Below are 24,433 nucleotides of genomic sequence, written 5' to 3'. Positions count from 1 at the left end.
AGAATAGTTTTATGGCTAACTCAGAAAATAAAATTTCTATTAGTTATATGTTTATACATTTCAGTTTACTATAATCATAATAAGAAAATTGCTATGTATTCAATTATGATAAACAAGTATCAGTAGAATTTTCTTTATAAATCCCAATTTTTAAAACAATATTATTATTTTCAGAATGTTAGAGCAAAACCATTTACGAATGTGGAACATATCTTGATACAAGTTAAATTGCAAAAATGTCATGATAAATGAGACTGATCACAGAATTAACAATACAATAACTTATTTCCAAACTAAAGTTAATTAGCATAATACCTATCATTACCATGGGGTCAGGCCACCAATATTTGTTTAGCTAATTCCCTAAATTCTCTCTAAAAAAAAAAAACTAGTATTTTGAATCTGTATTCCTGATACTTGATGTGATTTAAAATAATAATAATAATCAATAATATTCACAGCTACCATGTAATGAGTATTTACTAGGTGCTACTTACCATTTCATACATAGATCATTTAAAGCTTATAATAATTCTATTATCTTTGTATTCATAGCTCTGTGAGACAGTCCAACAAGAAAACAGCCTCTGGAAATTCAATTTACCTAAAGTCTTACTACTAATAAAAGGGAAAAGAAGGATGTCTGATTTCAAAGCCTCTGTCCACTCTGCAATAGTATGTCATGTCTCTTAATCCTTCATTAAATATGTTATTCATCTAATTGATCCAGTATTAACATTGGGTTGACATTATATTAAATTTATAACAGGAAAGGAGTATAATGCCAGTATTGAGAACAAAACTAAACACTTTAAGATAAACTTTTCACGTAACTGTAAGAGTAATTCATCATTTTAAATAACATAACTAAATCGTGGCATAGAAAGGAATTAAAATTATGTTTTCCTTTATGTGATATAAAAAACTTATAAGGACAGTTCTTTACTAATATAAATTAGTCCAGTTATTTCTAGATCAGTCTGTTTTTCAAAGTTTATTCTTTCAAACATAGAAACTAGTGAAAAATATTTTTTCTAAATCAGTAAGTCACTCAATGGAGATAATATTTCTAATACTTCGAAATTTATTATATTTTCATCAAAGAACTCTTAGAAATATAAAACACTATACAAACATTAACACTTACTAGTACAGTAATGATACGATTCATCATTTAAATCTATACACTTTTTGAAGAAGGGGCTCTACTGGTTATTATACTGTAACAATAGATTTAGCCAGGGCTGTCCCAATAACCAGAATATGTGGATCCCTTAACTATTGCCCTTTAAGTCTTCTGTTATTCATTACATTCACAGTCCTCCTACAACTACTTAGTGTAAAGATATACATGCGTACTATATAAACCATTTGACTACCTATTTTACAGCAGCACAATATTCAACTATCTTTGCTAAATATCCATGTTTAAAAAGGCTATTAAGATAATTCATAATAATATAAAACTTCAATAACTTCCACTATACCTCGTTCTGAAGTTCATCACCACTTTTAACGGAAGCAAGCATATCATATAAAGTACAGCAAAGATCTTCTATTCTTGTTGCTTCAGTCATTTCATTTAAAGTTGCATTTAAGTACTTCTCAACTTCACACCACAAAAAGGAGTCGTTTGTTTTTTCCACAGGCTTGAGCACTGGGGTGGAATGCTCCTGAAAATGTTCATTCAGAAACTTCTTATAATCAAGGCTTATAGTTTTCTGGGGTTCACCATTTATTGGCAGTTCATCAAAGTGGTCCAAATCATGCATGTCAAATGAAAATGCTAAATTTTTACCAAATAAAACTCTATCACCATAATCTTCTTCTGTTATCTGGATAAGAGCAGTAAGATTGTCTTGATGAAAACGAGAAGTGATTCGATTTGTAGCATTACAAGCTGCAGTGGCAGATGATGATGGAAAGGGACCAAACATCTGTTTGATAGCCTTTGTCTCCTTGTGACCAACAGAGTCCTTCAAGTGAAATGTCTTGAAGAGAAATGCAGCCGCACTTTCAATTGCTTCTTTCCCATTATCTATTCCAACTATTTGAAGATGAAAGAAACAGTATTAGCTCAAGTGAATCACTGTTCAAGTTACCCTCTTCAAAAAAAAACTACTACAAATATTCTTCTGGGTAATTCCAATAGCGAAAATATACTGATAAAGATAACCAATTTAGGAACAGAAAAATCCTTTTAAGTCTACTCCCAAATTCCCAAATTAGGTCAATAAATCATTATAGGTAATTGTTCTCTATCTAGAAAGGAGAAGCTACCTAGAAACAACTCTTTTATCTCTTTCTAAAAACAGTTTGAGGCATTAGCTAAAATTTATTTAAAAGTGATTTTTAAAAACTGATTCGATGGGCTAAATAAACCAAAATAAGGTGTAAAAAAATATATCTGAATTACAGACTTTTGGAGCTAGAAGAAAACCTCAGGAGATCTATAATTTCCTTTCCAATTTGTACTGTGAATCTGAAATGGGAAGATTTGATTTATATAGTTTTCACTCAAAAACATTTAATACCATCAAGGATGGACATAAATAGAATCTTGTCAAATAAACTTAGCCATATTATAAAACATTTAAAAGAATCTGCTGTTTAAAGGCCAAAAGTAACTTTCTTATCAAAGTAAGAGGAAGTAAAGGAGCAGCCACTAATTTCTTTAAAGCATTAATTTCTAATTACTGATTTTCTCAAATAAAAGGAAAGAACCTGTATTTATATCTTAGAATTCACAGAATAGTCTTAGAGCAGAAAAAAAGAATTTTAATTTTTAGAAGGCCCCAAAGTCAATATGACTAACCTTAAAGAATAAAGTTAGTAATATAAGTAATACTAGTATCTCCCGAAACCATGGCTGGACTCATATCATTGATCATAAATTTTGAACAGCTTAGTACAGCCTGATAGTCCAAACTCCTAGACTTTGTTTTCAAGTCACGCTAGGAGCTGACTCTATCCTTTTATTCCAGGCTTATTGACCATTATCCATTTCCAACTCCAGCCAACAAGGATTTCTTAACAGCTAAAAACCAGGTCCTGTCCTATATTATGCATATTTCTATGCCTTTATGTAACCTTCCCCAAAGTCTCTGTCCAAATTTTACCCATGTTTCAGAATCCAGCTTAACTGACTCTTTCAGGGTGAGCATAATATTGTGTACAATGTTGTACTCCCTCACTGTTCCTAGCCCAAAATAGATGCCTCAATAGAAATATGCTGAATTAACCTAAACCCAGGACTCAATCACACGAAACTAGTGTTTTTACACTGTACTACACTGCCTCAATAATTTTTTATCTGATGTTTACACATCTGTGTAGAAGACTAACAACTTATGAGTGAAGATAATTTTACAATGGCTATTATTTCTAATTTCCTCAAGTATAAAGTCTACTTGCATGATTATAAAGAATTTACAAAACAGTGTGGGACATACAATTATTCTTTTATTACTTAGGAAAATACATGACAAAAAACTTCTGTAAATTAAGTAATCCTTTAATTGAGTAACACTTATGTACACTGTAATTATAGTCTATACATGATGCTTAGAGAACTTGGGTTTTGAATAATTTAGGAATTGTGATAATTCTACAAGTAATTCAATAGGGTTGGGACTACTGAGGTCTAAACAAAAATGGAACTTATATTTTCAAACTCACTTTATATCTAACACCATAAACATATATTCTTTTGTAAAAATATTTTACACCTTGGGAATTTTCTTAAATAACTAAGAACTTTTGCATTAAATTATCTCAGTTTTTCCTAACAAAATTATCTTCATCTTAAAGATGTGAAAAATGGAGACTCAAGAGATAAATAACTTGGAAGAGATCAAACAGCTAGTTATCAAATGAGATTCAAAGCAGATTTCTAACTCCTAAACAAAGTGCTTCTACTACACCACACTGGTTTGCTATAATTCCCAGAGAGTAGATTTATCTCTAGTTCTCATGTACTAAATAAATAATAAATCACTTTAGGAAATAAAGTACTAACTGTGAGAATAGTCTTAATTTCTTACCAAAAGTGGAATTAAGTACAATTATTACATCACTGTTTAAAGTATGTCACAGCCATATACTGCATCCATTAAATATAATGCAGTGGAACCATACATCTTGCCAGAAAATAATCTCCACAGTATCGTAAGTGGAAAAAAAGTTGTAAGTCTATGTTTGAAGAAAAATAACTACAGACTCTTGGAAACATATACGAAGATCAAAAACATTTCTTCAGGGTCTCAAATTTTTAAATCAGTATTGACATATCTATTTGAAAACAAAAACAAAAAACAAAAATTCTTTAAAAATTTTTAAGCTAAGTTAGATAATGGTACTTCAGAAATGTTAATACCCTTTCCTAATGATTAACCTTACCGTCGCCTAATTATTAGCTCTCCTGTACAACCTACTCAAGCATATCTTTCAGTAGGACATGTGTTCACACCACAGAGCGTTTTCTTAAAAGTAGATCAGCACCAGGGTGTTCAGCAGTTTAGGAGTTCGTTTTTGAGAGAAATTAGCAAACGCCCCTTATGGCCGCTGTTGGCTTCCCAACAGAGACTACAGCATTCTGAAAACAACGTAGTTCTCCGAGGCACTCAAACATGGAATGCTTTTTGCCACGCTGCCTTCCACAAACGCACACGCGTGTCTTCCCCGCCCGGAGCCGAGACACACATTCCAGCGCGCGCGGTCCGCACGTGATGACGTAGTCAGCACAGGACACTGGCTGTTAGCGGACCACCCGGATGAGAAGGAACCTCAGGACTGGAGCAAAGAACCCTGGCTTTGCGCAGGGCGGCAACAAATGAGCCACCCCATTTACTACTTGTCCACCCAGGAAGCCAGGACTCAGATTTTTCGTGACTAAAGTATACAAAAGGTACTTGTAAAACACGGAGAAAACATCTGAAGAGACTGAATGCAATTGATCTCTAACCCGTGAAAGGTCTGGCAGGCCCCACCTCCCCTAAACAGATATGGCAGGGGAAAGGAAACCTCCAGGAAACCTAAGCGCTTGTCCATCGACCTGCCGAACCACAGCATAAATAATGCGCCACAGGGAGAGGAGGGGAGACCTCAGAAAACACGTGTGGTGTGCTTCTAAAGTGGAAACTTGTAATAAATAGTCCTTTTCTTACACTGTACCCAAAATTAAATTTGTGAGGATGTTGTTCACAAATAACCTCTTTATTTTTATGTACAATGTCATACTGGTTTATAGGTTATATTTTATGTACAATGTAAAACTGATGAACTTTTAAATGATTATTTACTAGGCTAAAGCTCTTCAGCCACTTAATATTTGCTCGCAAGTTTTAAGCCTTTTCTATTTTACACGACTGCCTGTGCTAATCTTTCTGGACAGATTTTAAGCAGCTTAGGTTTGTCCTCAACATAAAGTATCAGTAAAGAGTAAGATTTACACTAAGTAATCAATTGTCAAAGCTTGAATGAAATTTAAGATCTCCAGACCTTTAAGAAAGCTAGTCTAGATACCTAACCACTTGAATATCAAATTTTCTATCCATAAAACACTAAACAAGTTGGACTGTAAATCAGAAAACTGGCTCTTATCACCTGGCACTTCAACTGTAACATATTTAAAGAGATATGCTTCGAAGGTCACTAGACTATTCTATATTAATAAATACTTGCCCTGCCTACTTCCCAGTTATTCTGAGAGAAAATGAGATGTGAAAAGTACAGTAAATTATATAACTGGTAACTGATTACTTAACATTACATAACACATTTTTAAAATCAGAGTTCACTGATGATTATAATCTTAAATCATTCTCTACATAAATTTACTTCTGTATTTCCTTTGATAGCAAAATACTAAGAATTAAAGGGTTGTAAACTATAACTTTTAACAAATAACCTACACCTTAATAGTTGGTGAATTCTTAAAAGAGAATGAATAAAAAATTTTAATTGAAAATTGAATAAAAATATCCATCAACTGCTTGCATCCTTAACTGCTAATAGTCAGTTTACAAGTTGTCAACAAATGAGTTCCCAGACCAGTTACATCTTTCATGTCCAGTAGAAAATAATCTATAAGTATCTTTTATATTTATATTTTAATATTGAAATGTTCAAAACAGTCAAATTTACTTTTTCATGTTATGCAAAACTTTAAGTGTTCATTTTACCCAACACTTGATCTGCAACTGTAAATATCATATTATAAACCTGCATCAGTGTCAACTGAAATTCAATCATTTGTTAAAATTATCAGCAACACAGCCAAGCTGTTAGAAACATGCTATATTTGAAGAGATTAGCTGATTTTTAAACTCATAATTATGATAATTTTTTTACAAATATGTAAAATATTTGTGCCATAAACTTTCCCAGGACAGCATTATATATATATATATATATATATATATATATATAAAGTACAAAAGTAAGGATTCGGCTTAAACATACACTATTCTGTTCCCCAAACATTTCTTTCCCTTTACATTTCCCCTCCAGTGCCATTGGTGTGCTTTTTAACAAGAATAGTATAAAACTGTCTAAAGTGAATCGTGCAAGTATCTTCCTCATGTACAGAGAAACTCAGATACACTGAAATTAAATAACATACTAAGACTACAAGAGCCAGGATTGTGTGTTTTCTTTTTATGTTATACCATCTTTCAAATAATCACCAAATTGTCAAACAAATTTATGATATAATACAGGTAATCATCTACCATACGACTTTTTGGGGGATGAACTGAACAAATATATGTCATTAAACTTAAAATTGCCTAGTTATGCAATTTAGTATAATGACCTTCATTTATTTCAGAGTGTAACTCCGTATCAAAGCACCTCCAGCAAAACCTCACAGTAAGCAGGCATAGTATTCAAGAAATGTTCCAGATAGTAACTTAAAGGAGTTGCTTAAATGTTAAAATTATTCCTGCACTTACACAGAAATTACTGCCTTCAGTGTGAGCAAATAATTAAAGGAAAGCAAACAGAGAAACATACTTGGTAGAGAAAAAGAGAAGTACACAGGATTAAAAATAGTCCAAAGCACTTCCTCAGGTTTTAAAGTCAGCCATTCAATTTTACATATATTCACTACAAAATGTGAATACTCATCTTACAGTGTAGACTTCAAGTCAACATCCAGCCACTATATTGCCATTTCTAGTACTATAAAATCCTGCATCACATTGCAACTTGACTTCCCAAGCAACCAAACAACTAACATGAAAATGTCAATTTTAATAAAGAGCTTCCTACAGTAAGACCATTATTTTGAGCATCTCTAAGGAAACTGTACCTTTGAACAAATCACATAGCTTACTGAGATTTAACTAGCATTTTAAACTTTTTAATGTCCAAGGGAAAACATTAAAAAAAAAAAAAAAGATGATGTGAAGTATATACTTCAGTTCTGTATCCATTTATCAGATGCTTAGTAATATTATGCTTGGTAATACTATAAAGAAAATCAACTGCAACCTTAAAAATGCCTCTACTAAGAAATGCAGTGTAAATTACTTAGGAAGTTATAATCATTTGTAAATCAAGAATAATATAATGATAAATTAAAACTTTATAAACTGTGAGGATCTGATCCTATTTCCAACTCTTGCCATTGCTACAACATCCATTCAATTTACAGCTGTTTTGCCATATCCTCAAGTAATCTGAACCACCCATTTATACAGTTGATACATACATCTGCAAAGTCATCTCTGATTTCATTAAGTTATTCAGCTCTTTTATTTTGTAATTTCTCTGGTGAAACGGACATAAATTTAACAACTTTGACTCTAACCATTTAAAACAAAATCTAAATCTGTCCCACAGTGTCCTTCTTGAATTCCTTCCTGACTCACCCAAGCACAGTTCCTGCCCTTATGCACAGTTCCTTCGCATCACTGAGCACATACATTTATCATAACTACACAGAACAACTATTTATTTACCAATGGCTATTGGTACAACTAGGTTATAATAAAAGTATTCACTGACAGCTATTTACCAGGCTTTACTCTATACACTTTGTAGTATTGCTTCAAATCACAACAATACAAAATAAGAATTACCATCACTGTTATAGATGAGGAAACAGGATTAGTGGTATTAATTAGCTACTCACTAGTCAATGACAGAATTGTATTTGTACATCTATTAACTGATAACTTTAAATCATCCTAAACTATAGGAAAATAATTTAATGAAAACAAAACAGAAACAAATATGGAATAAAAAATAATAGTTGTGAATATTCCAAACACAGTATTAACCTACTGGATCCATCCATGTATCTAAAAGTAATCCACAGGAAAGTAGAGTTTATTCAGAAATGAAAAGGCAGTTTGATTATCAGAAAACCTAGCAACATAATCTACTCTCAAAAATTAAAGGAGAAACGTTTAGTGCACAGATACGATGGCTAGAAGTGGAGCAGGTGGTGAACAAAAGGCAACAAACAGAAGAAAAGGCCAAGCCATTACAGCCTTGGGTCCTATCCTAACATTACCAAGTCACTGTATCCTACAGAGGGAGTTTGTGAGATGAAACATATAAACCCACTTGGTCTCTATTACCATAGTAGGCTTTGATATTTGAACAGAATACATTCTGAATACATATTTATGAATATATAAGTATATGTAAAAAAAAGCATGAGAATAATACAAATTTATTTAATATATTTATGATATTGGTTACCAGAGGCTGAGGCAGGGTCCATAAGGAGTTCTGACCATATCATCAAGATTTTATTTCCTAAGGGCGCCTGGGTGGCTCAGTTGGGTAAGTGTCTGCCTTCAGGTGAGGTCAAGATCCCAGGGTCCTGGGATCAAGACCCACATTGAGCTCCCTGCTCAGTGGGGAGTCTGCTTCTTCTTTTACCTCTGCCCCTCCCCAATCCCCCCCATCTCATGCTCTCTCACTCTCTCTCTCTGTCTCTCTCTCTCAAATAAATAAAATCTTAAAAAAAGATTTTATTTCTTAAAAAATGAATACTGAAGGAAAGATAGCCAAGTGTTTAGCTGAACTGTGAATATACAGGGATTTGTTATATTTTTATCAGTCTGAAATATTTTAAGAAAAATAATATGAAAAGCCATTAATTTTTACTTTTTATTGAATAAAACAAGAACATATACAGTACACATACAGCTCAAAGAATTATCACAAAATGAGTGCACCTATTTAATTTGGATAACTACTTCCAGATAGAGATTATCAGCTTCCCAGAAACTTCCAAATCCACTCCCAGTCATTACCTGCTTCCTCAAAATAGCCAATATGCTGACTTCTGAATCAGAGATCAGTCATGCCTAGTTTTCAATTTCATATAAACAGAATCATCAGCCTGTCTACTCTTTTCTGTTTGGCTGCTTTCATTCAACATTATTATAAGATCCATTTACAATATTACATATAACTGTAGTTCATTACTATAACGTAGTTTACATATCATACTTCGTGCCACTATCTAACAGTGAATTGGATTGTTTCCACTTTCAGTCTATTAGAAATAATGCACTGGTCTTTTGCGTACATGTGCAGGCATTTTTACTCGATATTTATGTACACATTACCGGATAATATACCAAGACTTAAAATTTCACTTGTCCAACCACAGCAGATACTGTCAGTTATTCAAAGCAGTTATATCAATTTAAAACATAGTCTTTAGTGGATGAGAATTCTTATTTCACAATCTTGAGCCCAACCAACAATTGGTATGGTGTTCTTTTTAACTTTAATCATTCTGATGTGCATGTAGTTGCATCTCTCTGATTACTAATAAGGTTGGACACCTTTTCAACTGGCCATTCAATTGTCTTCTGCAAAGTACTTGTTCAAGGCTCTTGCTCCTTTTTAAATAGGATTACCTTTTCTTATTAATTTGTAGGAGTTCATATTTAATACAGATATAAACTCTCTTTTGGGTTATACATGAAGCTATCTTCTCCTATTCTGTGACTTGTCTTTTTACTCTCAAAAAATAAAAAAATATCAGTTTTAATGTAGTCCAATTTACCAGTCATTTCCTTTATGAGTGCTTTCTGTTTACTATTTGGTAAAATTTTCCATATATGAAGATCATGAAGATATTCTTGTTTATTATCTTTTAGAGAATTTATCGTTTTGAGCTTCATGTTTCATTTTATAAGCTGCTTAGAATTATCTGTACAGGTATAATTTTTTCATATGCATATATTGTTGACCCAGTACCACGTACTGAAAAAACAGCCATGTTTCACTGCTTGATGACCTTCATGTTAAAGAAAGAGCCCTAATATCCGTAGGTCAGTTTCTGGACTCTATGCCATCCCACTGGTCTATTTGTCTATCCTTAGACCAACATCTCATTTCTAATTTACTAATCTTTATAATAAATCTTAATATCCGGTGAGTCAACGTTCCTTCTTTATTTTTCAAGGCTGACTTGGCTGCTCTTTGCCTTTGAATTTCCATATAATTTTCAGATTATCTTGTCCATTTCCACACACAAATGCACACCCTCAAACACAAACCTGCTGAGATTTTGATTGGGATTGCACTGAATCTATAGTCAATATGGGTCAAAATGGTATCTTATAATATTCTAATCCTTTGTATATTATTGCATTTATTTAGTATTCTTCAATTTCTCTAATATTTTAGTTTTCAATGAGGAAATCTCGCTCGCCTTTTGTTAAATTTACTTCTAGATATTTGATGATTTTTAATGCTTTTGTAAATAGCATTTTAAATTTGCTGCTGCTAAGCAGAAATAAAATTGATTTTTATAGTGACCTTGCTAAATTCATTTTCTAAAGATACGGTTATGTGAATAATGGCAGTTTTCATGAATCCTTATACTCTTTCTCGCCTTTTCAGCAAGGACCTTCAGTACAGTGAGAAAAAGAAGTGGTGAAGGGCATTCTTGTCTAATTTCCTGTCTCAGGGGAAAAGATTTTTCAACACTGCATCATTACATATGATGTTTGATCTAGGCTTTTTAAATATACATTATTTATCAAATTAAGAAAGTTCTATTCCTAGTCTAAGAATTTTTATAATAATTGATTTTAGATGTTCAAAAATGCTTTTTCTTCATCTACTAATCATGTGATCTCAAACCTTTATTACATGAATCACATAATTTTTCCCTATTTATTAATCCAGTAACATTTTGTGCACTCATGTGCCATTTGTGTTCCCTCTCATACACACATTTCACATGTTTATTTTTTTTTATTGATCCATTTGACAGTCTATTGCAGTCTTCGTGACATTTCACTATAAACACTGCAGTATGCATCTCCTGAGATTAAGGATATAGTTACATAGCCACTAAACCATTGACTCACCTCAGATCTAATACTACCTGATGATATCCAGAGTACATATTCAAATATCTACAATGGTCCCAAAAATATCTTTATTATTTTTTTCCAATTCAGGATTCAATCAAGTAGAGTACATTAAATTATTATATGCCTGTAACCTTCTTTAATCTACAAATAATAACCTCATGCCTCTTTAAATGACATTATATGACATTCTGCTGTAAAGCCATCAAGGCATACAAATTTCTTTGTGTGAAGGTTTTTAATTACAGATTCAATTTCTTTAAGTCAAATATTCAGATTTTCTATTTCCTCTTTTGGCCATTTTAGTCATTTTTGTCATCTTAGTCCTTTGAATCTGTCAAAAGCTCTTCTCTTCTTCTCATTCTCCTCTTCTCCATCCAGCTTCCTCTTCTGGAATGGACAGTCACCTCTAGGAAAAAGTGCCCCAGAAGCCAGGATCACATTTTCTGGGTTTATGTCTGCTTCCAGATCCCGACCTCATAATTCTTCATTGCTTTAGTAGACTGTGATGTAGTTAAACAAATTTTATATTTTAGTTTTTCTAGTTATTCTCAGCAGAGAACTGTTCCAAATTAACCTGTCTGCCAACTTATGGGAAATAGAACTGCAAACTCTTCTGGAATCTGCAATTTGCAAACTAGCTACTTTTCACAAATACTCCTGAAAAACTTCTTGCCACTTCCAGCACACAACAGGCCTTTATTATTCTAAATGTGTAGCCTTACTTCCATACAGAATTTCCAGATCCTAATATCTTTTTAAGCCTCCTTTTCCATAAACTGATTTCTATCCTGTTTTAATTCCTCACTTTTTATAGTAAAATCTTATTTCCTTTACAACTCAAAAAACATAATGGATTACCAAATTCCCTAAACCACACTTGGTATTGGTACCAAGTGGTATTGGCACACTACTGTCCAACCTACGTTTTAATTCATACTTTTCTTAAAGACAAAGTTATTAAAGGTAAAATGCAGAAGAACATCGAAACCCAAATAAAGAAGGGGTTATAAATCAGAGAAGTCAAAATAAACAGTGAAATAATGTGAATACTGAAAAAACTAGTTCAGTTCTGGCTGAGTCCTAATCTGTATTCAGACCAGAAAAAAGTCATCAGATCATTCTATTCTGGCTCTGGGAGAGACCCAGTTACAGAGCTGAGTAGGGAACTTCAGGGTCTTTCTACTGAGCTTTCCTCCATTCTTGACCCCCACTCTAATTTTTCTATCTACACTGTGTAAGTCTTATCTGCTTCCTGAAATGAGAATTTAAAACTCTAAGTAACAGATACACATGCCTAATACATGATGCATTTTATTGATTGCCATTCTCAATCTTGACCTCTTTATTTTCAAAAATATTTCTACTTAGAGCACATAAAACATATTGATAAGGTTTCATTGCCAACAGAATATAGGTTACTATGACTATGCTTATCCTTCAGAATCCATGGAGGAGATAGCTATTTCTACATTGAGTATTTAAATAAACTAAGATTAAAGGCCAAGAATACTACTTTTAAATAATTTATAATGTTTTCTCCCTATTAAAGCTAAGTTTTATTATTAAAATAATCTTGAAGGGAGAATAATATTGTAAAAAGGTATGGGAATACATTAGATGTAAATCTGAGAGGAAAAAATACTTTAAAACAACAACAACAAAAAAGCTGTCAGCATCAGAATAAAGACCAGAGTATTTTTAGTTGAGTTCTCAATAGTTTACTTATTTATTGAACATCTACTATATCCATTGCACATAAAAAAGTATGGAATAGATGATAGATGATAGTCTAATGAAACACTATCTACTAAGATTAGAAAAGAATAACAGAGGACATGAATGAAGCCTAAGCCATTTCTTCAGAGATGAGAAGCATTTTACCAGGTGAACAAAATGAGGAAAGTTATTTTAACATACAAAAAGACAGAAAAAACCAGTAAGCACTGTTAAAGAAATTAAGTAAGTAAACATTGTATACATTTAGTAGTAAAGGTTGCATATGACAGAATGGCAAGGAAATGAAAAGGTAAATTGTTTCAATTCATAAAGAAGCTTTTCTTATGTCCATTCTAAGGAATTTGGTCTAAAAAGTAACATGGGAATAAAAAAATGAGCTTTGCTTTTTACAAAGATTAGTAACAGTGAAGAAGCTGAGTAAGGAAGGCTGAGGCAATAGGCTACTGCAGTAATTCAGAAAGGAGATGTTAAAAGCCTAAATTAGAGCAATGGTAAATAACATAGAGTGAATTTAAGAATAGGGGAAAAGTAGACTTGACAGAACATGACATCTGACTACAAGTAAAGAATCTAGTATTTCCATCATGTTTCTATTTCAGAATTTGGGGCTAGCCTATCTTCACCACGAATCAACCACGGGATTCAGTTAACCTTCATGGGTTCTGTTACTTATATATACCAAGTGAAGGGATTGGACCAATGTTCTCTGATGTCCCTCACCAGCTTAAAATACCCATTACAATGACTAGTTGGTATACGTGGCCTTAAATAAGTACCTTATACTACTACTATATTCAACTGAAATATAAGTTATTGTTCTTTCTTTATTCTTTTGCTCTACCTCTTTAATACAATTTTACCAAATTACCTATGTGAAAGAGCAATATAAGAAATCACAAAAACATTTTTCCCATGAGACTAATTTTTTCAAAGCCGCTAATTTTAATTACTCTTCCATTATCAGCAGTATTTTCATTCAGAAAGAGTGGCTGCTTACTAGTCAACTATTAGTTTCAATAAAGCTAATAATTATTCAACTTACGCACAGCATTAAAAAGCAGATATAATAGAGCACTTGCCTAAATCCAACCCTAAGGTTTTCTCTGTCATGAAAATATTCTTTTGAGATATTACATTTCAAAATAATCAATTCCTTAAAACACATCAATGAATATATTAGTCCCTTAGTATGAATTAGATGTTTTGCCAATAGGCGAAAGTCCTAGGATTGCATTTAATGACTGATATTTAAAGCAATGATTTCTCACTTGTCAGAGATACTCAGGGAAGAAGTCTAAAGGGTATCTTATTTCTTAAAAATCTTAATTTCCACATCATTTAAATAAAGAAATAATTTGGTCATGGTACTAAATAAACTCAATATTTTAATAATGTTCTGCTAAGTATTCTGAGTTATTTTTAAAACTGAACTAAAGAAGAGGAAAGACACTTTCTACAGTTTTTGAAAAGTATTTTAGTAGACCACTGCCTCTCCCTAATTTCCCTAACATCTTAGAAATGAAAACAGTAAAGTCCAGGAAGGTTAAGATCCTAGTCAAGTTGATCTTGGTAAACTGAAGACTGCATTTTCACTACAATTTTCCAACGAATCTAACTACCTCTGTATTTTTAAAATATAAAGTGTGATTCTATGCCAAATGCTATTACAAATCTCATCCAAAGTGCACTTCATTTCCCCTAGGCTTAAAAAAAAACAAAAACAAAAACAAAAACAAAAAAAAAACCCTTACTTAATAAAGACCTTGAACTTCAGAAGATAATGTAACTACAAAAAGATACGTGACATTCACATGTACTTCCACAACTTAAAACAATGAAGACATTAAACTTAATATTATACTATATTACAAATAAGTCAAGTATATGAGATATAACAGAAACACCCTCCCCAAAGTTGGTGTAAGGAAGAAAACTGCCAATCAGCATATGATAAAAGATCTAAATTTTTCCTCTACCAAGAAATCACCTGAGAAAACTTTTTCATTTATTTATCAAGTGAATCTTAAGGCTCTAAAACATGCCAAACACAATTCTAAGCACCAAGGATGAAGTGTTGAACAAGAAAAATAAGTTCCCATCCTCATGAAACTTACATCCTAATACCAAAACACAGGCAATAAACAAACAAGGAAAATATCAGATAATGATAAACGTTATGGAGAAAATATCACTGAGGTTATAAGATAAAGTATGACTGGGTAACAACTTGAGAATGGGTGGTCAGTGAGGGCCTCATTAAGGAAATAAGTTTTTAGCTGAGTTCAAAATAACAAGAAAGGATCTACCCACTCTAAGAGTAGAACGAAAAAACATTCTCAACATAGGGAATAAAATGTATAAAGACCTGCAAAACCTGGGATTGAGAAAGTGAGAAAAGGCCAGTCTCTCATGAAGTGCAATTGCTGAGGGCAAGCATGACTCGAGGTCAGAAGAAAGGGAGAGGCCAGATCTCACAGAGTCATAGTATCAGGATGAACTTTTTGGGTACAAATCTGAATCTGGAAAATTTAGAACTACAGTAGTGTTAACTATGCTTTTTAGTTATCAGAGTCAGAAAGAGAGGATGAATTTCAATGAACAAACTCAAATGTTTTACCAAAGAATCATTTGTTTTATTTTTTGTTTTAACCTTGGGAAAGTAACCTATATTAATATATCATATCACAATCTCTAATTCTAATTTCTTTCAAATATAATCAATTGATGAGATCAGTGTGCAACAGGAATTGAAGCAAAGTTTAGCTTCAGTGCTGCCTCTCACTATGTGTTGGCGGGCCTCTACAAGAAACTGAGCTACATGGCTTTTAAGGTTCCTTTAAGCTACATTAAAATTTTCATTTACCCTCTCTTTATTTCAAACATAATAGAAGTTTTCACACTCCAAATTCTTATGAATCCCTCATGTTTGATTTTTATAATAATTACTAATTTAATTCTGCTTCTATGACTATCCTGACTCCTAGATAGATAAGACTATCTTTTAGAATTATAAATACTTGCCTGGAAACTTGAGTCTTTCCCTATATAGCATACAGTTTAAAAGGAATATATTTTCAAACTTTAGTGGTTTTATAAAACAAAACAAAACAAAACTATACCTAGCTGTTTTGCAGCCTGCAATATATCACTTAAGTCTTCATTTACACTTTGCATTTCACTCTTCTCCAGTTTTTCATTCAAAAATTTTACTATCTTCTCCCATGTCACATCCAAATCTACAATTTGTTCATGAAGTTTAGACCGCTTCACCTGAAACAGCATAATACAGAGACACTGGTTAGTGGTTTCCTCAAAGCCATCACATACTGTATATATTTTGCATTACATTATACAATGTGGCATTACACACAAGAATTCAAAATTGCTTTTTAACTAAGCTCCCAGAAAGAGCTTTATTTAAATGTGATTTTAAAAAATCTTGTGTTTAAAAGCTATGTTTAAAAAAACTTTACTTTTTATAGTTTCAATTACAATAAATATTCATTACGCAATTATTTTCACATAGCAAAGGAAAAAGGAACAAAGGAAAAGTCCAACATTCAGGGGTACCTGGCTGGCATGGTAGGTAGAGCATGTGACTCTTGATGTCAGAGTCATGAGTTTGGACCCCATGTTGGGTGTGGAGCCTACGTTACAAAAAAACAAAACAAAACAAAACAAAACAAAACAAAACAAAACCCAAAACCAAAAAACAAACAAATAACTGATAAAAAAGCCCAACATCCAGACAATAACAACTGGTAATATCCCACTTACCTCTTTTTCATTTTTCCTTTTTTTTTTTTAACATAGCTTAGATCATATTACATGTAAGTGCTTTATGTCATGCTTTTTGATGAAAAGTATTAAGGAAAATCAGATTCCTATTATGGGTTCAATAAACTCAAATAGGTACTGTTTTCCTAAATATAATCCTAAAACAGGTTAGGCATCCAGGAGATTCTTATCTATTCACTCTTTTCTTGAGACTATAAATATCCCCATTCTCAAGAACTGACATAGGAGGCAATGAAAATTTTACTTCATACCATTGGCCTTGACCCATGGATTAAACTTCATGAAGCCCTCTGACCAAATAAAAAAGTAGCGGATCAGACAGAAAACTATAATTTTCATCTCGGTTGTACTGATGATATTGCATAATTATTATTTCCCTGCCTCAGTTTCTAATTTAAAATGTTAATTAATGCTAATTAATCTGGGCTTAGGGGTAAGAAAATGAACAAATGTAGAAATGAAATAAGATTAGCCACAGGGGCACCTGGCTGGCTTAGTCAGAAAAGCATGTGATGCCTGATCTTGGGGTTATGAGTTCAGGCCCCACACTACATATAGAGACCATTTAAATAAATAAGTAAATAAATAAATAAACAAACAAATAAACAAACAAACAAACTTAAAAAAAAATGGCCAGAAATTGAATTAAATTGTTTCAATGGGTCATAGGTACAAAAAGGTTCAGCTTACTTTTCCCTCTTTTATATTGTTGGATATATCTCAAGACAAAAAGTTACATTAAAATGAGGCTCATTACAGGGTGCCTGGGTGGCTCAGTCAGTTGATCATTCAACTCTTGGTTTCAACTCAGGTCATGGTCTCAAGGCTGTGAGATTGAGCCCCATACTGGGCTCCGTGTTAGGCCCTGCATTGGGCTCCACACTGGACCCTGCATTGGGCATGGAGCCTGCTTAAGTTCTTTTTTTTTTTTTTTTTAAGATGTATTTATTTATTTGAAAGAGAGAGAGAGCAGGGGGCAGAAGGAGAGAGAATCTCAAGGAGACTCTGTGCTAGGTGCAGAGCCTGATATGGCATTCAATCCCAGGACCCTGAGATCATGACCTGAGCAGAAACCAAGAGTTGGATGCTTAACAGACTGCGCCACCCAGGTACCCCTGCTTAAGATTCTCTTTCTCCAACCCCCCCGCCCTTCCCATCCCTTCTCACTTCTCTCTTTCTTAAAAAAAGAGAGAGAGAAAGAGAGAGAGTGAAATAATAAAATAAGGCTCATTAGCTCTGCCACTTTCCTCTGGAAAAAAAAAGTGTCTAAAAGTCTATAAGAATAAACGAAATGACATGGAATAAGCATGTAGTCCTTATACATTTTTAAAATTTAAAAAATCTTCTGTTGTATCTCTAATATAAAATAATATGTAAAAAGGGCCTTGGTTAGGTGAGGAAAGAAAACAATTCAAGTTTAAGATAGTAATATTAATTAACTGTATAGACTATACCTTTATTTTAATTGCCATGAAAATGCAGAACAGGTCCCATTGTAAAGAAGGTCAACTGTTTTCTGTAGCAAAACTGTATCAGTGTTAGAGGAAAAATCTATCTAAAGACTGTTAACAAATCTTCTCTTCCTAGTATCAATCTTTAAGTAAAGGTATTAATTCTAAAACTGCATAAAGACTGTAAACAATAAAATTCCAACCTATTAGAAAACAACATTAATATTCTATAATAGAGTCAAATAAAGAGTCATCAAAGTGACTGCTATTTTTGAAAAAACAACATAGGGTCAGTTCTTTCATATATATATATATTACATAGCTCACACATTCATATATAGTTTATATACCTTCAGGCCTATATAGTCCACAACCAATTATACGGACCAGACAGAAGTCAATTATGAAACCAGCTACTGATTTTAAGACATAAATATTCATACTTTCCATGTAATGGTAAAGACATTATTTCTGTCCATTTGATAAAAATTTTATCAGAGACCCATACACTTATTATTCAGATGTTCCAGAGTTAAATTACGAATTAAATTACAAAATTAACTGGGGCAGAAATCTTAGTAATAAAAATTAACAAAGAATTCACTAACATAGTTCTGATTATTCTCTTTGACAATACAGTCATAGGTGCTTAAGGGAAGTATGCTCATAGGAAACATCATTACCCATTCCCCTTCTTGGTATAACACCAAACAAGGGAAAATTTACCATTTTAAGTACACAGAACTGAGAAAAAGAATGTCAATTATCTGCTCACATTGTACATTTATAATGGTTTTCATCTAAACGGTTTACCTTTAAGTCAGCCACTTCTTCATTATAATTATCTTGCTTGGTGACATTTGAAAAGGAGCGCAAAGCTCCTGTGAGACGAGGTAAAGCCATCTATTATTCAATCAGTGATCCATACAAGGAGAAACTTGAAACTGAAACAAAACAAGATGATATTTATCTATTGGGAGGAGGCTGGAGAAGTAATCAAACTCAACAAATTGACCTGTACAAGAGAAAACAAAAACCAATTAGTTAAAAAGCAATTGCCATCAATGTTGAAAAAATTATCCTGACACATTTTTTTAACCATGAAGCTTTTTAATAACCACACTAGCTACGGCTGAAAAAAGGAAAAAGAAACACAAAAACACTTGTTTGGGGGTACTACTATAACATTCTTCAAAATGAGTTCTACAGATTCCCTAGGACAGGTCTCCAATACTGTATTATCATTTCCAGTCACACTGAGAGAGATGAAAGCACTTTCCCATCTTTTCTCCAATTTTGCTTTATGCTCACTGATTTTATCTCAAATTATCCCTTGCTTTCAGAGTTTCACTGGCTTTTTCTCTTCTCGAAGTATCAAGCATGTTTCCATCTAAATGCATTTGCATTAATGGCTCCCTCTATTTGAAATGCTCTTCTGATGTTTATATAACTGACTCCTTGACACAAGATACCTTCTGAGATGGGACTTTCTTGACTACTCAATCTAAGAACAGCTACCCACTTCCTATCTCTCATAGCACAGAATTTCAATTCTTCTTATACTAATTAATATTTGACATTTTCCTGTTTATGTGTTGTCTCTCTTCTTAACAAAAAAAGACCTTTATTTCACTGATTTGTCCTAGCAAATAGAACAGTCTGGGAATACTTTGGGTACTCAATAATTATTTAGTAAATAGTAAAAGAAAGAAAAATGGAGAAAAGCAGATAATGGTAACAGAGAGACTGAAGAACAGAAGGAAAAAATTAAAGCAGCTGGGGAAGGGGAAAACTCCTAGGAAAATAAAGAAGTCAGATGATCTGATCTCCTTGTTTATATGCTGACAACTAAACAACTAAACCTTCTGGCAAACAGACTAATAATACTGACTATGAGGGGAGTCTTTATTTATGAAACACTGCTGGAGGGTCATCCTGGATTAAGACTGCTTATTACAACAAAACTATAATCTACAGGTTTATAAAGCCTGGCTCCCTGGAGAATGTCATGAAAGGTATATAAGTCTCTAGGACAGTTCTCAGGGATGATTCTGCCTCGAATGGGATAGCTGGCAATATCTGGTGACATTCTGAGTTAACACAACTGGAGAGTGGAGAGTATGACTGGCTTCCGGTAGATAGAGGCCACTGAAGCTGCTAAACATCCTACAATGCACAGCACAGTCTCCCAGCAAAAAAGAATTATCTAGCCCAAAATGTAAACAGTGTACAGCTTATGAAATCCCACTCCAGAGTCTGAAATAGAGGTGTTTTATAATCCAGACACTTCCTACAGCGTGAAATGGCCCACAAACCTCAAGTAAGAGACCTCATTGACTATTTTTGGCCAAAGAGCATGTGTCCAACATGGGAAGGAAAGAACCAGGGTGGCCATATAGAATATTTCAGACCACGCTGTGATTCTGCTCTTCTTCATTGTTTATATCCTTGAAGTTATCACACATTTGGGACCACTACTTCCATCATTTTGACATAACCCACTATAATCTCCTGAAGCCCCTGTTCTTCTCTAACAAGAGCAAGGCATGAGAGTAAAAATGGATGAAGTCTAATTCACAAACCTAACAAATCCTAACAAATAAGATAAATACACCCAATCTCTAGGAAGAGATCTTACAGCAGGGCCTGGTAATGAGGTCACACTGTTGTTACATACTCCACTAACAGGAAACTTTAAAACTCCCTGAGGTCTCATCAAAATGACCAATATCAACTATACTTGTCAAGAAAATGAAGTAACCCATACTTCTTGATTTTCTAATTTGGTTTTATCTGTTTTCTTCCTCAAGTTGAATACTAACACTTTAAAAATGTAATAGCTCATTTGCTCAAGATCAACTGTAAATCATTTATTCATAAATATTTGAGTTTCTCCCATTTACCAAGAACTGTGATAGACACTGGGTATAAAGAAGATTTAAGAACTCTGTTCTTCAAAACTCACTGTACTTCGTACCAATAAAAAGATTACTAACATTTGGGGCACCTGGGTGGCTCAGTCGTTGAGCGTCTGCCTTCAGCTCAGGGCGTGATCCTGGCGTTCTGGGATCGAGCCCCACATCAGGCTCCTCCGCTAGGAGCCTGCTTCTTCCTCTCCCACTCCCCCTGCTTGTGTTCCCTCTCTCACTGGCTGGCTGGCTGTCAAATAAATAAATAAAATCTTTAAAAAAAAAAAAAGATTACTAACATTTAAGGGTATCTAAAATGTCTAAAGGTCAAAATGAGAAAACAAATTTTATACCTTGGTTATTAATTTAATCAGCAAATATCTATAGGTCACCAACTATACATCAGACACATTGTGAAGCTCTAAAGATTAAAAAAAAAAAAAAACATTTTCAGTTATGACCGCACTTGCTCTGAATAACAAGCTTACAATATGGTTAAGAAGAGTTACAATAATTATGCAGATATAACTGTAGGAAGACAGAGGTGGGACATCTAAGAGAGTGGGAAGGAAGGTAGATAAGGACAGAAGCTGAGATTTACAGGACTTGAATGAGTTGCCTGGTAGGGAAGAAAAGGTAAGGGTATGAAGGAGAAAACTAAAATAACAGACTTACTGCTTAAAAAAAAAAACCCTATATAATGCATATTTGGAGACTCATGGAATAAGAATAAAGATGTAAGCAGGGAACCAACACCATGTCTCAATTTAAGCACTTTTTATCCTGACAATCAGAGGAGTCATTGAAAAAAATTAATATATTGTAGAAAAATTACTCAGATTTAAGTTTTGTGAACAGACTAAAGGTGGGTCGAGACCAGCAAACCAGTTGCAAAGTTATTTATTATAATAAACCAGATGAAAGATAAAGAGGGTGGAATTGAGGCAAGAAAAAGCAGAAGATGAATGTGAGAGATACCTATATTTGAAAGACAGAATGCGTGGGATAGGCCATGAAGATGAAGGGGAAAGGAGCAGGACACCGAAATTTTTGATTTAGGAGAAGCAGAATAGTGGCGTATATACGCACAGATGGCATACAGGAAGAGGAAAGATGACTGATTAATTCTGCTTTGGAAAGTTTTGATCATGTGCCATCTAGTAAGATAAACAGTTTTGGATTCCCTATCAAAGGTCTGGGCTGGAAATAGAGAATTTAGTGTTATCACTTCAAGGCAGTTAAAACCATGAGCGAACACACTGCTTTAAGTCAAATATAAATAAACCTGTGGACCTTCTCCCTAGGAAAACAGACATACACATATCTAAATATTTTGTACCTCATTTCAGAAGCTGCAGGAATATCATGAAACCCATCCACATGAACTCCTAAAAACCTCTTGAGAGTAGACAGTAGAGGGCCGAGAACAGAGTCCTAAGAAAGAGATCACCAAAGAGTTGTCATATGAAGAAAGTGTTACCACAAGAGAACAGAATGTTTCAAATGCTGTTACAGAGTTCACAGTATTTGGCCACTCTCAGGTCTTAGGTGAGTTCAGCACACATACTTTCAAAAAAACGGGGGGAGAAAGCAATTTTCAGTGGGTTGAAGGATAAATGAAAGGGGAAAATGAGGAAATAAAATGGGTACAAGCTATTTTTTCAAGGAACCTGGCCGAGAAGAAAAGGAGAAAGGGCAAGAAATAGTAAAATACATTGGGTCAAGAGTTTTTGAAAATATGGGAGAGAGCTGAGCACAATTCTCTGATCAGGGAAGAGGCAGCAGAGAGAGGAAAACACTGAATAATCAGAACGCTATGACTAAGGGAGTAGAGTAGCTGAGAATATAGGAGAGAATGAGAATGAAAGCATGAGGTAAAGATAAGACCGCTAGAAGGAAGAGCAGGGAGGGATGGATGCCTGGAAGCCCATATGCTTGTAATATGGTGAAGGAGAAAGTGAACTGGGAAAGAAAAAGGTGGTGAAAGGGAGTTCCACCAAAATGACTCATTTTCTTTGAGATCTGCTGAAACTAGTGAGAAAAAACTTTTGAAGACAGAGGCAAAAGTTTGGTCTCACCACCAACGATAAGATAGGAAACTGATTAACAAACCATTGAAGGATTTTTCAGGTAGCAATGAATACTCAGTTTATACTGGAAAAACACAAATTCAGAGTGACAACAATCTGGCAATCCTAGGAACAAACGTTGGTAGGATCCACAGTTGAGGTTTTATAACAAACAGGCAGTAGTAGGACAATGGAGCCTAAATGATGAGAATAATTAAGTTCTAGATTTGAGGTCCAAACAAAAGGAAAAGACATTCAAGTTGGAGGTCTTAAAGACACATCATAATGTTCACGGTTAAAATTTCTGGTTTATAAGACTATAGTGAATACACATTAAGATAAACTGTCCTATGTAGCAGTTACCTCAGTAATTTTTATTCCATATTTAATATGACCTACTGAATGGCAAATGAATAAATGAAAAAATCCTTTAATAATAACTATTAACACCTCAGCATATAACTTATAAAAGACTAAAACCCAAAAGACTATTTTTATTGGCCAGAAGTAGTCACCTGTGATTATGTGAATCTTCAGAATGTTGATTAGATACGTGCACAGATAAAAAAGAAAAGGTCTTGAAGAAGTTAATTGCCCCTTTAAAACTTCAAATAGGGAAAAAAAAATCTGACAGGAATATATTTCCCTTTGTGAAATGATATTAACCAATAACCAGTGGGCTAGAATTCTACTACACATTATTCTGAAATAGCACATAGCAGAGTTTTAAGATCCTTCATATTTCAAGGCTGTGTTTCTAAATTCTAAAAGGGGTCTGACTGACAGTAACTTTAGGAAAATATAGTTACTATATTTTTCATTATAAACAAATAACAAAATCTCCCAAACAGCCAAACTATAGTTCCTAATGAATGTAAAGTCAGCAATTAGCTGTTGGCAATCATGGGTACTACAGAATTATTGGGGGGGGGGGATGTCAAAGTGATATAATGTAGGTGAGGGATAAAAACAATGGAATGATGGGAGTAGGCTGCGAATGGAGTAAAATGAGAATTTAAGATTTCAATACTTGAAACAGAACTATATGCCCACAAACCAGATCTTGAAAAATAAACTGGAATATTTATATTTTACTTCTAAAAAGCGAGTTG

General features: G+C 33.5%; 1 protein-coding gene across 7 annotated transcripts in view; it reads right to left on the bottom strand.

Moving 5' to 3' along the window:
- The window catches only part of ASCC3 (activating signal cointegrator 1 complex subunit 3), a 317,566-nt gene that overhangs the window by 282,394 nt on the left and 10,739 nt on the right, over positions 1 to 24,433 (bottom strand). Inside the window, exons 2-7 of one of the 7 annotated variants that reach the window (XM_048225882.2) lie at positions 22,592 to 22,686; positions 21,606 to 21,673; positions 21,340 to 21,502; positions 19,157 to 19,287; positions 16,214 to 16,364; positions 1,488 to 2,047 (exon numbers count right to left, since the gene is read on the bottom strand). In XM_048225882.2, the coding sequence (XP_048081839.1) occupies positions 1,488 to 2,047; positions 16,214 to 16,364; positions 19,157 to 19,246 (801 nt within the window). In that variant the 5' untranslated portion in view covers positions 19,247 to 19,287; positions 21,340 to 21,502; positions 21,606 to 21,673; positions 22,592 to 22,686. Of the gene's footprint in view, positions 1 to 1,487; positions 2,048 to 16,213; positions 16,365 to 18,346; positions 18,409 to 19,156; positions 19,288 to 21,339; positions 21,503 to 21,605; positions 21,674 to 22,591; positions 22,687 to 24,433 lie in introns of those variants that run through there. The other 6 variants (XM_026511732.4, XM_048225881.2, XM_048225883.2 and 3 more) reach the window with 6 other exon arrangements.

The sequence above is a fragment of the Ursus arctos genome, unplaced genomic scaffold, assembly GCF_023065955.2.
Source record: "Ursus arctos isolate Adak ecotype North America unplaced genomic scaffold, UrsArc2.0 scaffold_13, whole genome shotgun sequence".
Classification (NCBI taxonomy): Eukaryota; Metazoa; Chordata; class Mammalia; order Carnivora; family Ursidae; genus Ursus; species Ursus arctos.
This window is presented reverse-complemented; position numbering and strand designations above follow the sequence as displayed.